The sequence below is a fragment of the Sturnus vulgaris genome, chromosome 4 (genome assembly GCF_052056855.1).
Source record: "Sturnus vulgaris isolate bStuVul1 chromosome 4, bStuVul1.hap1, whole genome shotgun sequence".
NCBI classification, from domain to species: Eukaryota; Metazoa; Chordata; class Aves; order Passeriformes; family Sturnidae; genus Sturnus; species Sturnus vulgaris.
Genome location: NC_142246.1, coordinates 2,247,498 through 2,263,269, shown reverse-complemented (window position 1 = coordinate 2,263,269; position 15,772 = coordinate 2,247,498). Strand labels below are relative to the sequence as shown.

Here is a 15,772-nt window from a genome sequence, read left to right as displayed (position 1 = left end):
GCAATGGCACGTTTGGGGGGGGGGGGGGGGAAAGAAAAAAAAAAAAAAAAAGTCAGGCGTTCACCCTACTATGTCCTGGCAAAAACCCAGCCCTGGTGATTTGTCTTCTCCCAACATAATGCTGTCCCACAGCACCAACCCAATTCAGACTTCCAAACAGCCTTGTTGGCGCCTTTGGAGAAGCTGTTACATCCCCCACGGAAGGGGCACATTAACATCAGGAACCTGGTGTGTGTGGTGTGCCCAGGAGGTAAAAGGTGATGGGTGTTTATACAAGCCCAGACACAGGCAGGGAGCCACGGGAGCAGCTGAAAGGTCAGGGATTAGCACAAGTGCAGGCTGGAAGGGTAAATTGGGGGCTACAGCATCTGCACCTCTGATGCACTACAGAATTCAACGTTCACCTGACTTTTTCACACAATAATTTGGGTTGGAAGGGATTTCTAAAGGTCTACTCCACCTCCCTGCCATGGAAAGGGATATCTGTGACTAAATCAGGCTGCTCAGCACACCACCCAGCCTGATCTCGAACATTTCCTACGGTGGGGCATCCACCACATCTCTGGGCAACCTGGCATTTCATCACCATCATTGCAAAAAAATTATTCCTTATGTCTAATCTAAACCTCTTTTCGTTTAAAACCATCACCCCTTGTCTTATCCCAACAAGCATTTCTAAAAAGTCTGTCCCCACCTTTCTGAAAGGCCCCCTTTATGCACTAAAATGTCACAGTAAGTTCACCCTAGGACATCTTGTTCCAGTTTTGGATAAATTAGGAGGAAGCACCTTGAAATGCCCTCTAATAGAGGACACCTCTTCTCCAGCTTGAACAACCCCAAGATTTGAACTGAGCAGAACAAACCAGGGAGATCTCAGGGGGAGCCCAATTCATTAATCTCTTTCCTCCTTACCCCCCAGTCCCTTTCTCCCCATACTCCCCATCCAGGAGCAAGCATTCCTTATGCTGAGGGATGCTACCTAAGGACAAGGCCAGCTGGCTGGTGCTGAAGTGCAGGCTCAGGAGCAGCCAGCAAGACAAACACATCAGCAGGCTCCACCTGCTCCCCTCTCCCGGCGCTTACGGGATTTCACCTCCAAGCTCTCGGCTCCTTGGCCGGGTTTGGGTTGTGACAGCAAAGCTGAGCCCCTTCTGCTCCAGCTGACGCACACACCAACCTTGCATTTCCTCTCCCCACCTCATCTCCACTCCTGAAATTAAAAAGAGTTCAAGCAAGGGCCAGTTATGAAACACGGCGGTGATCGATGCAATTGCCGGGCTTAGGGAAGCCCGGGCAGGAGTACAAGTCTCCAAATTCATTAGGTGTCAACATGATAATGCTCCACGGTTTGCCTGAAGTTGCACAAGTGTTTCCATGAAGGATAAATCTTCCTCCAGCCTGCAAAGTGCAGAGGGGCTCAGGGGTTCCCCCTCTCCACACCCTCAGATTCACCAATCTCACACCGCCCGTTCTTTCAGCCAGGTTTTCTTTCAAAGGCTGAAACAATTTAAGGGGAAAAAAAAAAAAATCCAAGCAAAGAAATTTCAGCAAGACAAAGGCTTCTACAGAGAAAGCTGGAAAGAACAACCCCAAGGAGCAAAGGTGCTCAGCACAACAACTCATTCCTGTGCCTCTGGTATCTCTCAGAGAGGTCCTGCCTCCCTCCAGACTCTTCCTCACCCATCACCTCCAAGGACAACCAGACTCTCCAACTGCTCTCCCTATCCAAAGGCACAACAAGGGGCCACCTTCCACTGTCTGCCCAAAAGCACATGGTGCAGCCCTCTTTTGATAATTTAAGCAATGCTCTTCTTTTCTAAATGTTAATTTACTCCAGAATATAACTTCATACTGCCACCCCAACCTTATTCCCTGCAGGGATATCTGTTAAATGAGACTAAAGTGGAGAGGCACACGATGTTACCACTTCTTTCTTTTCTCAAAAGGAAAATTTCTGAGCTTTCTGAATGTTGAATTCAGAGGTGAAGAGCTGAAGTGCTGCCAAAGAGGAAACACAGCTGCTTTTTCTAGACTCAAGGATACAGGTGAAGATTTCAGGGCTAAGCCATCACTCTTTGAGCTGAGACAACAGCAGAGACCCCAAGAGCTACCAAGGCAGAGGAATATCAGAGAATCACAGAATGGCTTGAGCTGGGAGCTAAAAGACCATCCAACACTGTGCCATGGGCAAGGACACCTTCCACCAGACCTAGATATGACATTTCATTTTTAACTTTGCTGCTGCTGTTTAAGGTGCTTGGTTTTAGGGATGGAACAGCTGATCCACCATGGGAAGCACCAGACAAGAAGTGAGTTTATTTCCTGATTTCTTACATTCTTACCATTTTTACATTTACATTTAACAACAAACCCCTGCCATGCCATCCTCCATTATTAAATTCCTGTGGGCACTGTGTCTCCAATCTAATAACCCATTTTGACTCTCTTGTTTTAAAGTTAGCAATAAGTTCTCTTGAGCCTTGCAATACTGGAGGATTATGAATAAAAACACATTCTCGGGATACTTGGGTAACTCAATTACAATGTTCTGGTGCTGACATCTTCCAAGTAAACAGCCCTCTGCAGCACAAGCCTTATACTGAAGTGAAATACAGCTCTAAAAAAGCTTTCTACAAGTCCTGCCACAGCCTTTGGCTTTTATGATTTCTCTCTGGTAAATCTCAAACAATTCTAGCGCCTTGATAGTTAACTGGAGTTTATTTTGAGACAACAGCAGGTTGAAAGAGGTACTGGGGAAGAAATTTTTTATTTATAGACCCTTTAATACTGGCAGCTCTTGGGTTGTCTCTGAATCTGGGCAGCTGGTGCATCTGGAAAATTTAGTTACCCCAAAAGGTGTGATCAGAAAACATCATGTATCTTCATTATCTTTTACTTTAGCTCCAATATCCTGATTTCACAGAATGGTTTGGGCCAGAAGGGTCCTTAAAGACCATCTAGTTCCAACCCCATATTCCAACATTTTCCACCAGACCAGGCTCTTCCAACCCCATCCAACCTGGCCTTGGACACTTCCAGGTATGGGACAGCAACAAATTCTTCAACAACCTCAATTTCCAGCATTTTTTGCTGGAGCTCTGAGGACATTTCTCAGACCCATCAGCACATGCAATGTCCTGCCTCAAAGCTGAAAAAGCAAAACACATCAGACTGTGAGTGAGAAGTTACCACAAAAAAAATCACTTGTTTGTGCTGAAAAAGCCTTTAGACTTTGCCCATTTCCTCCTAAGAAGAATTACCAATTATTGCATCATACTGAACTGCCCAGTCAGATAACTGGGCAGAAATGGGATGGGTAACTGGAAAGAAATCCACTTCCCAGAAGACATGCAGGACTTCAGATTTGCAGCAAGGTTTTGGCCACTTCCAGCTGACTCCAGGAGTTTATCAGTCAATATCCACCAGCACCACTGGATGCAAAATGAGGAATGGTACAGTTAAGCTGCACCCCCTCAAACTGGTCCAGTTTGGACAAATTTATGGTCTCATCCAAGGCTTCAACCCGGAGGAAGATGATGCAGCTTCCCCCATCCAGAGCTCCCCAGTCCCTGTGTTCAACATTAAACTCTTATTAAATTCTTCTTCTTTGCTCTCTCCACCCCAACGTGAATTAACATCCCAGGACAAGGGATTCCTGCACAAGGGATCTGGAAGCTGAATTCAGGTTCCTGCAATTTGGAGCAAGAGGAAAGTTACAATTTATGTGCTTTAAATACCCAAAACACAAATGGTGCTGCTCCCCTTCTCCACCCGAAGTCAGCAGAAACACAAACTTAAGAGAAAAATCACACACACAGGAAATAATACCTCAGGGGAAACCTGCAGGAGAGGAGGAATTTTTTTAATTATGTGGAGCATTGACTGAAATGGAGTTTTAAAATCTCAGTGTGCAGCAAGAGCTCAACTGGAGGAGGACAAGGAAGCCTCAAACTCCTCTGATAACACAACTGCATCACAGCTGAACAGGACAGGAGCTTGACAGGCAGCAAATCTGATCACAGCCAAGATGATCAGCTCCAAATATGTTCATATTAAAGTTTTTCTCCAACAGAGCCTCTCTTGTGCTCTTAAAACAAGAGATTCTGGGAGTTTTCAAGAAGAACCAAGCAGCACAGGCTCTTGGTGGAGACATTCCCTGCAAATCATTTCAAACCATCCAAGTCAGCAAGAATTAATGGACAGCAGCAAGCAAAAAGCTATTCTGCCTCAAGTTGCCACTTCTCATTTCCATCTACACCTTCAGCAGCTGATTCCTTCCCACAGCTCCACCGAATTCAGCTGGAAAAGCCTGGTGAAAGCAAAGCTCCTGCTGGCACTGAGATTGGAACATGCCCCTGTGCTGCTGGTCTGGGCAATCACAACTGGCAGACAGGACAAGAGCTGGAGATTTGATTTTTTTTTTTTCCTCCATGCCTAGAGAGGTGTGATCAAAAAAAAAAAAAAAAAAAAAAAAGAAAAAGGAAAAAAAAAATCTCAGAAGTCAAAGTTTCCAAACTGATCACTGTAATTCAAGGAAGTGTAAGATCAGTAAAGGATGCTTGGTAATACTTGGGCAGGAAAGTGCCTGGTAAATGGTGTCTGTGAAACACAGAGGTTTCCCTCCAAAGCACCGATAAAGGCAAAGGAAAACATCAAAGACAAAATTCAAGAGGAGCCAAAAGACCTTTTGTGAGTCATTAAATGGGGAACATCCGCACTGGGAGTCCCAGGGAGTTTTTTTTCTTCAAGGGCTCAGTCAAGATCAACTAAAGGACTCTTTTTGGGCACAGCTTTACAGCCTGGCTCTCCTTTGTGAGTGCAGACACACATCCATCCCCAGCAGAGGCTGAGGAGGATAATCCTCCCTTCCCAAGGCACAGCAGAGCCCTGTCCCTCCCCAGCTCAGAGCCAGGGCTGCAGGGAAGGGCTCTGCAAGGAGAGACCCAGCTCCACACACAGCTGGGACCCTGTTCCACCCATCACAGATGCCAAAATATCTGCCCAAAACAGCTCCCCACAGCACCAGGAGAAGAGCAAGGAGTGGGCAATGCCCAGCTTCCCTCTGCCTGCATCTGCTGCCCATCACCTTCCTCAGCTCATCCTCCTCCTCCTCGTGAAGCTGGGAGGAAAAACAGCCCCTGAAGAGAAAAAAAGCACAGCACACCTGGAGATTTAACAGCAGAAGGGTGCCCCAGCATCACTGGGCAACACGACAGGGATATTTAACAAGGGATATTTACTGCAGACTTTTACCTAAATGGGTTGATTAAAACATTGTCTGCATGCAAATACCTACAAGAAATCAACTTAGGAGGTCCTGAAAGCAGTTCAGGAGATAGCCATGCCCCAGAAAGATTTAAATCTACTCCAAAGCTCTTCACCCCAGTAAACTTTTGGAAGATGAAGTGCTGCTCAGAGCAGACACTGAGGAGGAAGGTGCTTTTAAGTAGCTCAATTTGATGGCAAATTATTGCTCCAGCCCAGAGACTCAGACCTGCAGGGGCACAGGCTTTGCCCTCCTGATGTATAAACATGTTCTCTAGCAAACCTTACAGGAGAGAATGTTTTTGTTAAATAATTCTTTAAAACTCCCTTTATGTTTAACACGTTCCTCTTGCCACAGGATTGCATTGATGTGTTGCTTATTCCCCTACCCCAAAGGATTTTCACCAATTCTTTGCCTCCCAGAAGGGTTTCATTCCCCCAGATCCCTGCTTTTAGGACTCAGAGGTCTGGATTATCCAAAATAAGCATCACACCCCTTTGAAATGTCCCATTTCTGTCATTTTTGGAGAACACAAACCAGTCCTCTGACATTTCCAGGGCTATCCTGAGTCACTTGGATATAAAGTTTTGCTCCATGGATCTATCTAAAGAGTGTCCTCCATCAGAGTGGGATGACACCCCAGTCCTGGTCCAGGCAGAAAACAACTCTATGGCTTTGAGGCTCCAAACATGGATTACATGCAAGGAGCTGGATACTCCTCTGAGGATGGAAATGGTGTGGGGTGGTTTTATGTTATGCCACGGGTCACCGTGGTAAATGAAACCCCAGAACTTATTTTCACAGTGGCTGGCTGGGAAAATAAAGCATCATATTGAAGGGATAAAGCAGGAAGCATCCTCCTGCCTGCTCCCTGCCAGGCAAACACACACCCACACACAGGCTCAGGGATCAGACGTGGCTGCTTTCAAAGCCTTTTTCCTCACTGCATTGAACAATTCCCCTCCTCAGCTTCCTCCAGCTCACCCATTGCAATAAAACCAGCTAATACAGAGTCACTGGGTGCAGCAGTGAGAGCTCCCAGAGACCTTCCTCCCCCCCCCACGAGAAAAAAAAAAAAAAAAAAAAAAAAAAAAAAGCTGTTTGGATTTAGCAGGAGCACCAGGTTGACTCATCACAATTTAGCCCACCCAAACAATTAATATCCGAGGCTGCCTCCCAGAGGTGAGCTGCAAGAGGAAGCCACCCTGCACATCCAGAGTCCTCCAGCTGCTCTCCCAACGGGATGTGCACTCCTCACCCACTGGATTCCTTGGCCACAATTTCACAGGTGAGCAGGGCAATTTCAGCAGCAAGGCACCAACAACACTTTGGGATTGTCTGGACCAACACTTTGGCTGTTGGGCTAGTTTGGCTATTCTCCCCATCCCCCTCCTTTTTTTTTTTTTATACAGGTTGAAGGAGAAGTTTGGGTTGTTTTTTTTTTTGTTGGACCCTCTAAAAATTGATTTAAGACTTGCAAGGATTTCTTGCTTAAGCACTACATGGAGAAGAGAAACAGTAAATACCTCCAGAGATCCCACAAGCTGGCAAAGGCCCAAGATCAGGCCAGTTGAGGCTCTTCAGTAGACTTTTCCTGAAGCATTTAAATAATTTAGAAAGCATTAACTCTTACTGACAGCTTCTCAGGCAGCTCGTTCCCTTGCAGGGCCCTATCAGAAGCCTCATCACTCTTATTCCAAAAGAAAAAGAAATACTGCAACAGCCCCAAACCTTGGTCAGGGTTGAAGATGGATTTTAAAAGATGCCCGAGATATTTTTCTCTGTTGAAATGCCTTCTTTGTACAGGCAGGTCTTCCAGAGGCCACCACCTGCCACTTATCTGCAGTGGCACTGTGTGAACCATGTAAAAATGGTTAAGAGACAGTGTGACAACATTTCACTGACTTGGGGCTATTCAGAGGGCAGGAGCTGCTCCCTGCAGGGGTTTAAATGTGTAAATACTGTAAAAATTAACCAGCAGGGAGGAGTAAACTGGTGGGAATAAGCCTTTCTTGGGGGTTAAGTAGAAGAGATGCTGCAGCAGCACCAGTCTCACTCTGGAACATCCCTCCCTCCTCCAGGGTACCAGGGTCATGTTTTGGAACAAAGTGAATTTCTAGAAAGTTTTTTTCCCCCCCCGCTATCTTATCACCACCAGAAATGAAAACAGCTGCTGAAAAGGCAGCAGGGGCTGAGCCAAGCTTTTACAGCAAAGTTGCTCCTGCACCCCCTTCCCACCAGCATCTCCCAAAAAGCACTGGGTGGAACAGATCTAACCCACAGAAAACCAGGAATTATCCCAAACCCAAGGTCTGTACTGGAAACAGAAGCAGAGCACTGAACCCAGCCACCTGATCACCAAACACGTTCTCAGTTGTGCTTCTCATCAAGACTCAGAAAGAAAATCCTCCCTCTGCCACGAAAAGCAAGAACAGCCCAAAGGATCCCCAAATGGCCACAGAGCTGCACATCCATCCCCCCACAAACAGGGTCTGCAATTCCCACCAGGCTCAGCAGGACAACACAAACCACCCCATGCACTTCCCCATGTTCAGGAGCCAAAAAACAACATCAGTGACAACAACAACAACACCACAGGTAGGGGGGGAGAGGCAGCAGCACCAGATCCCATTTTCCTGTCCATCACCAATCCAAAATTAAAATGCCCCAGTCCAGTGATGAAATAACTGCAGACTGACATGCTGTGAGATAATGTTATTCATTAGGATGTTGTTTATGGTTCATCTACAAGGCTTCCACAGCTACAGCACCAGGGAGCATTTTAGACACACTACATGCATGATTTTGTCTCCACTCAGCACTGCACTTCCCCCAAGTGAAACAGCTCTACGGAAAGCTCACTGACAGGCTGGGAGGATGTTTTGCCATTAATTAAGAGAAAAACCAGAACAGAGAAGCTCTTTAGTGCTCATCTCCCCATGCATACCTTGAAACTAAATTCAAACCCCGACAGCCAGCGCTCTTGGTTAATTTAAATGGAATTCAAAAGGCATTCTCCATCCTTAAACACAGAGACATCCAGCACAGGCAATAGATATCATCACTAAGCAGAGCAAAGCCCATAGAAAATACATCAAGCACTGCCTTACTTTAGTGAATTAAATAATTCAAGAGCTGGCAGAGCTGCTTTTTCAGATTTCCTGACCAAATGCATCACCCAGCAACAGCAGCGCTTCAGTTTTGGGAGGGGAGGGTTTAAGACCACAACTTACCTGCACTACTTCTTCAACAGAGAGATGCCTGTGCTCTCTGCTCAGGGCTGCTCCCCCAGAGCCACCAGCACTTGTCCCCAAAGGCCACTCGCTCAGGTGGCCGAGGCAGAGCCGGCTCCTGCTTTTTCACTGGCTCCAATATTAATCCATCCAGAGCATCTTTGTCCCTCACTTCCAATTGGCGAGCGGCGGATGGGTGGAGTGAGAGCGCGACCCATTAGCTCCCAGATGGACACCTCCAGCCCAGCCCTGCCAGCCCCACACCTGGCCAGCACCTCTGCACATGCCACCACTGCCCCAGCCGAGGATTTGGGCTGTGTCCTCCTGCAGCCACCCAGACCCCGCAGCCTCTCGGAGCTCTTTGCCTCTAAGAGCAAAAACAGAGCGGTTAAAGTGACCCAGCGCTCCGGAGCCGGAGAGTTTTGCTGGATGCAGGATGGAGAAAGCTCCTGCGCCTCCTTAAAAAAGAAAAAAAAAGCTCTCTGCCAGCCAGAGCTAAAGTGAGAAGATGCTGTACCTTACAGACAGAAGTACAGGGAAAACCAGAGGATGAAAAAAAAGGAGGAGGGGGGAAAAAACCTGCTGCTGAGAGGGAGATAGAGCAAATTCCTTAAAGATACAGCTGCCGTGCCTGCCGGGCTCTGGTGTTTCATGCAGCTCAGCTGCACGGCAGCGGCACTGCAAGGGTTAATGCATGCATGCAGCGGAATGAGAAACAGGGCAGCAAGTCCGTGCTCCAGCAGCAAGTTGCAGAATTTAGAGCTGAAAGACCTCACCTCATCCGAGGGGATTTAAAGCCCAGCGCTGGACCAGGAGGTGCCCAAAAAGCTCTGGAGGAGAAGATGCCACATCCCCTCCTCCTGCTCCAGCCTATTCTACACTGCTTCACTTTCCTTGCAATTCCAGATTTTCAGCACAATAAGCCAAGTCTCCCCCAGCTGGATATTTAAAGCCCAGAGGAATGGTCTAAGCTGGCCAAACAAACAAAACAAAACAAAAAGGGGGGGGAAAAATAAAAAAAACAAAAACAAACTCCCCAAAGCAACATCAACTCAGCCTTAGAAAAGGCAGAACCCTAAAAGAATAAGACACAAATAAACAGCGAATTACCCAAACGCTGGCAAGGCTGGGTCACTCCCCTACTACAGAAACTCTGACAATCGCTGTGACTTCAGTAAAAAAAAATTCCCAGTGATGCTATTTAGCAGGAGGCAGCAAACATTTCCCAGAGCAAGGCAAGGGGAGGCAGCACCCAGCTGGGGAAGGGGCATCAAGTCCCCATGCCCAGGCCCTGCCACAGGCTCGTTCCCCTGCACAGAACCACAGGCAATTCGTGTTTTTAAACACCTCCCACGCGTTTTCTCTGCTGAGATTGCTCAGCCAGTCTCCTCCATTTTTTTTTATTTTTTTTTTTTCCCTTGCCATGCCACCTGACGTGCTTTTCCAGGTAAGGCACATCACAGACTGGCAGTAAGATGCTGAGGAGGTAGAGAGTGGTTCAGGAAGTGTTTGAGACCCCTGGAGGTCTCCAGTCCCACTCCCTGCTCCACCTTTAAAGAGAAATCAGGACAACACCTCACCGAACAAGACATCTTCCCCCCAAAAAAAGTTTTATAAGAACTTGAGACTCCCATCCTTAGGATCAGCACTTCCAGAGCTCAGCTCCTAAACCAGCAGGATTCACCAAGCTCCCCACAGTACATTAAAGCAAGATTTGAACCGAGCTGGAATTTTTAAGGTAATTCCTCACAGTGAGACAAACCTGCATTAGAATATCTCCAAACCTTCCTCTACCCCACACCTGATACCTCCACTAACAGTTTAGAGGACACCTGACAGCATCACAACCCTAAAGGTGAACCGAGCTCCAGCAGGTATTTCAGGTTTCACGCCGTGCCGGATTCATTTCAGCAAGTGAACAAGCTCAGGAAACAAAAGACTGGCTCAGATCAGTTTCTATTTTTAATTTTTTTCCACGCTGAGGTTGTTTATCAGCTTTCCCTGGGTGCAGCAGGGACCAGAGCTCCTGGACGGAGATGCCAGAGGCCAAGCTGTGGGAGCAGGAGAGATCCCAGAGCATCACCACAACCAACCCAAGTCCCACCTGCGCTGCCTCCCTCTTTACCAACCACCTCCAAAACCTCCTCCAAACCCCACTGGGCTTCTCTGCTGCCCTGTCCCAACCCTTCCAAGCCCCGGTCACGCACCATCCACTGGCCTGCTCCACCTCTGCGGCACCAAACGCTGCGGCCACGGGGCCAAATCCTGGGAAGAGCCAGCGCTGGCCCCGAACTGGCCGTAGGGCGAGCGCAGGAAGGTGAGCCGGGGGTAGCAGAAGGATGCTGGCTCCATCAGCACGGAGAAGAGAGGAGAGCCAGGTACGAAGCAAACCGCGTCTCCCTTCGCCTCCTGCAGAGCGTACTCTTGGGACATGCAGTCTCAGAGCCTTCTCCCAGAGAAGTTCTTTTGGCCCCCAAAGGATTTAGTGCAAAAAAAAAAAATAAAAAAAATAGTAATAATAAAGAGGAATAAAAGAAAGCCCAAAGACGCCGGAGCAGCCCCGCTGCTGCTGTCAGAGCCCAGCAGAGCACACTGGCAAAGGCAGCGTCTCCAGCCTGTATTTAAACGCCCCTCTCAGAAAGCAGAGATGCAGCACAGGAAGAGACAAATTCCAGCTCTGCGTCGGGCTGATAAGCCAGGTTTATAATATTCAAGAAGTATTGGCATTACTACAGTTCCTCCCCCCCCCCACCCTCCACCTCCTCCCACAACGAATATCTTGTGCAGGAGCTTGTTGTGCACAATAAGCAAAAAAAAAAAAAAAAAAAAAAAAGAGTCCGATCCTTAAAAAAAAAAAGAAAAAAAGAAAAATCAGCGTGTTCCGGTGGGAACAGCCAACACGTTGAATAAAACAAACACACGCGTGTTAAACCCTGGGGACGCAATTAGGCTCGGAGCAAAGGGAAGAGGCGTTTAACTCCTGGAAAAGGAGATGGCAGAGGGTGAGAGGAAAAGGAGAATAAACCTGGTGCCTCACACCGTGTCCCCTGGGGTGGCTTGTCCCAGGTGGTCAGTGCAGGGTGCCCCAACACCAGGAGGGGAGGAAGGTCACCTCATCCTCCTCCCAAATTGCCCTGTCCTCCTGATTTCCACTCCTGAGCCCCTCTCAGTGGGGAACACCCAGCAACAACTCGCTCCACCTCCACAGCTGAACACCTTGAGACCAAAGCTGCCCAGCTCTGAGCACTGACCAGCTGAGATCTCTCCACCAGCTCCAAATCTTCGTTTTCCCCAGCACAGCCCCCATCAGCACTGCTGGCATCCATCCCACCGTGGCACAGCTGCCACCAGCCTTGCTCCTGCCACTTCCATCAGGTCCTTCAAACCCCAAAGGACACGTGGGGAAGAAAAGTCCTCACTCAACACCAGCACGAAGTGTGACCCACTCCGCTGCCTTGGTTGTCATGTTTTTCTCCCCATGTTCTCGCACTTTCTCAGCAAATCTCTGAGGGTTGACACTACTCTTGCCTCTGTTCCCAAATCACAGCCCCACTGGCTCATCAGAGCTCACAGAACCTCCTTGAGCAGCAGAGGCAGAGTGAAACCCTCAGTCCTGCTGGTTTTAATTGGGAGTCAGAGCCAGGGATGAATTTAGAACGAGGGAGTAGAAAAACCCATGGAGTTATGAGTGACAGCAGAGCCCTTTGATATCACAGCCAGCACTGACAGATGCAGGAGCCTGCAGTGCTCTGGGCCAGCGTGTCACCGTGCTCTGCAGAGAGCCTTTGTGGGGACCTCAGCCCAGATCACAGTTTGGAAGTTGGATTTCCACTAAAAAAGAGGTAAAAAAAAAAATTAAAAAAAAAAAAAAAAATCGAGATTTTCAGCATGGCCAGGTCCCAGCACAAACTCCCGAAGGAGCTGCTCTGCAAACTTCACAATCACACAACGCTGCTCGGACTCGAGCAAAGATGAACTTTGAGGAATTGCCTCGGCATTCCCAGCTTTTAACCCCTCTGCATCCTTCCCAACAGACTCCCCACCCAGCCTGGATGGCTACAGCAAAGGCAGCTGAGATTTAACCTGTGCTGGATATCTTGGCAAGGATTTGTATATTTAGAGGGTAGGTAACAGCTCCACCATGATGATGAGTTATTAAATTGTACTGAAGAGCTTTGTTTACTCCCAGGGCAATCCTACACAAGGAACCAGGACTTTTCCAGATGTGGGTTCATGTTAGGAGGAAGAAACTCAAGTGCCACCCAGCCTATACAACAGAAAGGTTCTGGGAAGCCACAGGGCTCCCAGACACCTGAATCACAGCACTGTATTAAAATTACAAAATAAAAAACCCAAACAAGCAGCTTTCCCCAGATAATGTGATTTAACACGTGTCCTTAGGCATAAAATACCTGTACAGAGCATCGGTGTAGTTCTGTCAGGACAGAATTGGAGGTTTTAGTCTTATACAGGCAAATCAAACAGCACCAGGGCTAAGCTGGGTAATTCCGGACTAAAATCCGGACTAAAGTCTGACCTTGAGCCTAACTCCTACCTCAGCTGCCTCCTGCAAGAAAGATCAAACCAAACAACAAACAGGCAAATTGAACAGCACCAGGCTAAGTCTGATAATTCTGGATTAAATTCCAACTCTGAAGCAAAAAATCTGACCCTAACTCTTACCTCAGCTCCCTTCTGCTGAAACATCCAACTTCTCACTGACACTTTCCTTTAAGCCAAAGCAGAAAACTTCCCTTGTGGATCCTTTCCCTTTGAAACCCAAGACATCTTTGTTTTCACACTGACTCAACACAAAAATAAAGCTTGTTTTAATAAATGTTTACAGCCTCAAATGATTTACTACAGCTTTACTAGAAGTCGAGCCACTCTGAGCTTACACACAGATATCTTATGCCACCGGGTAGGTCAAGAGAGGGTTCCACTTAAAACCCCCCAACCCTTTCTTTTTATCTGCATTTATTTAAACAAGCTGAAGCATTCAAATTGCCAAGGAACAACAGGAGAGCCGGAGGGGAACTTCCTCTGCGGTCCATCATTCTTACGGAGCACCAACTGCACAAAAGCCACAGATATTTCAAAACTGGAGGGCTCTGGCTGAGATGGATTAGCCAACAAATCCCGATTATAGCCGGGAAGCGGCGGGGGTAGCAATGACTGAGGTCGCTGTGCAGACAGGACTCAAAAGTGTTGCCTGGCTGTTCCAGCCTCCTAAAAAAAAAAAAAAAAAAAGCCAAAAAAGCAACAACAAACCAAATAATAGTAACCCAGGTGAGGCACAGCTGGATTTACTCAAGGTCAAGGGGTTTATCCCGTGCTGGAGGACTCCAGGGGCAGGAATTTGGCAGAGGTGGGACAAGGCTGTGCTCGCACCTAGAGACGATCCAGGAGAAATCCTGCAAATGCTGGAACAACTCGGGGGAAAAGGAGAAATTCTCTGTGGATTCTCCACGTGCAAATCCGCACAGAGAAGCTGTGGCTGCCCCTGGGTCCCTGGAAGCGTCCAAGGCCAGGTTGGACAGGGCTTGGAGTGACCTGGGATAATGGAAAGTGTCCCTGTCTATGGCAGGGGTGGAATTAAATGAATTAAATGATCTTTAAGGTCTCTCCAACCCAAACCATTCCATGGTTTTCTATTGCCTTCTCCAGAACGACAGCGCGGGACACGAAAAAGCGGCAGAGCAAAACTCTTAAGGCAGAAAACATCAGCTCCGAGTAAAAACTTTTCCCATTAAACCGGAGCGCTCCGGAGGCACAAACCCTCCCGGAGCACTGACCCGGGGACAGCACGGGTGACAAAGCTGCTGTGCCACCTACAGTCACTTGTGGTCCAGCACAGAAATCCCGTGCAGCAGCCCCGGTCCCTGTCCCTGTCCCGGTGTCACCCAGCGCTGCCGCGGCCATGCCGCTCAAGGAAGCGCTTCCTCTGCACGGCACCGCCAAAAAAATAAAAGAACTCCCAAAAGCTCACCCCAAAATCACAAAGCCAACTCCCAAAGGTGTTTAAACCCCTCCTCCCCACCGCGTTTCAAATCAGCTCCTTGCTGGAGGGTCTTTCCCAGGGTGTACATCTGGGAAAGTCTTCACGTTGAAGTTTCGCTTTTTCTAGTTTTATTTTTCTCTCCCCCCCCCCCACCTCGTTTTTATTGCGGTTTTTACACCAAAGCGAAGTCAGGCAACCTCATCCGCAAGCAGCAGAGCGGAGCTGAGCACCACGGCTCGCTCTCCGCCCCACGCTGGCTGCAAACAAGTAAAAGTGGGGCATGAAACACCCCGAGAAGTGCCAGACCCCAATTTTCCATCGCTCCTTTTTCCCACCCTTCCTCCTGTCCCACCGCATCCCCGGGGCTGGAACATCCCGCTCTGCACAAGCAGCTCAACTTTGGGGGTGTTGATCTCCAAATAACAGGGCGGGAAAAAAAAAAAATAATAATAAAAACCTCTAGCAGCGATGCAAAGCGATTTTTCCCCCCCCTTCAATCCACAAAAAAAAGGGAAAATCAGGATACATCCCCCCCCTTTCCCCAAGCCCACCGCATCCCGCCGCGACCCCTGCGCTGGCGCAACGAGCACAAACCGGGGTGACAAGCGGGGTGACAAAGCGATACTCCCGTCCCCTCTGAGCCCCACTAAAACCTCCTAAAATCCCCCCCCAAAATCCGTGTCCCTCACCGCAGGGCTGGAGGTGGAAGAGCCGCCGGGCTGCCATGGCCGCTGCCTTCACCCCGTCCGCACCATCGCTGCCGCGCCTTCGTGGGGCGTGTGGGGGGGGGGTTCTTTATTTATTTCTTTCCACCCCCCCCCCCCCCGCCGCCGAAAATAAATAAATAATTAAGGGAGGGGAAAAAAAAAAATAAAAAAGAGACACAACTCGGTTTTCAACCTCCCCCCCCCGCCGGCCGCGCCGTACACGCGCCGATTTAAAAAAAAAAAAAAAAAAAAAAAAAAAAAAAAAAAAGATAGTAATTTTTAAAAAATAAATAAATAAATAAATAACGTGGAGAAAGTCCCGAGCGAGGAGCGCGGCTGGAAGGGGAAGGGACAGGCGGTGTCACCGCCGGGTCCTAAAGCCCGACCGCGGCCCGGCGGGGACAGCGACACGGCCGAGGCGGCTCCTTCCTTCCCCGCACACCCTCCTGGGGGGTATGGGGGGGTTTTTATGTGATATATTGTGGTGAAAAAGATCGCAAAGATCGTCCCATCCCACCCCTGCCCCATGCAGGGACACCTTCCACCATCCCAGGCTGCTCCGAGC

General features: G+C 48.5%; 1 protein-coding gene across 3 annotated transcripts in view; it reads right to left on the bottom strand.

The window, feature by feature from the left end:
• The window catches only part of SLC4A11 (solute carrier family 4 member 11), a 94,394-nt gene extending 79,146 nt beyond the window's left edge, over positions 1-15,248 (bottom strand). The window contains exon 1 of one of the 3 annotated variants that reach the window (XM_088162958.1): positions 15,190-15,248. In XM_088162958.1, coding sequence (XP_088019084.1) covers positions 15,190-15,226 — 37 coding nt within the window. In that variant the 5' untranslated portion in view covers positions 15,227-15,248. Of the gene's footprint in view, positions 1-8,499; positions 8,976-10,706; positions 11,171-15,189 lie in introns of those variants that run through there. The other 2 variants (XM_014876196.2, XM_088162959.1) reach the window with 2 other exon arrangements.
• Positions 15,249-15,772: the final 524 nt, after the last annotated feature.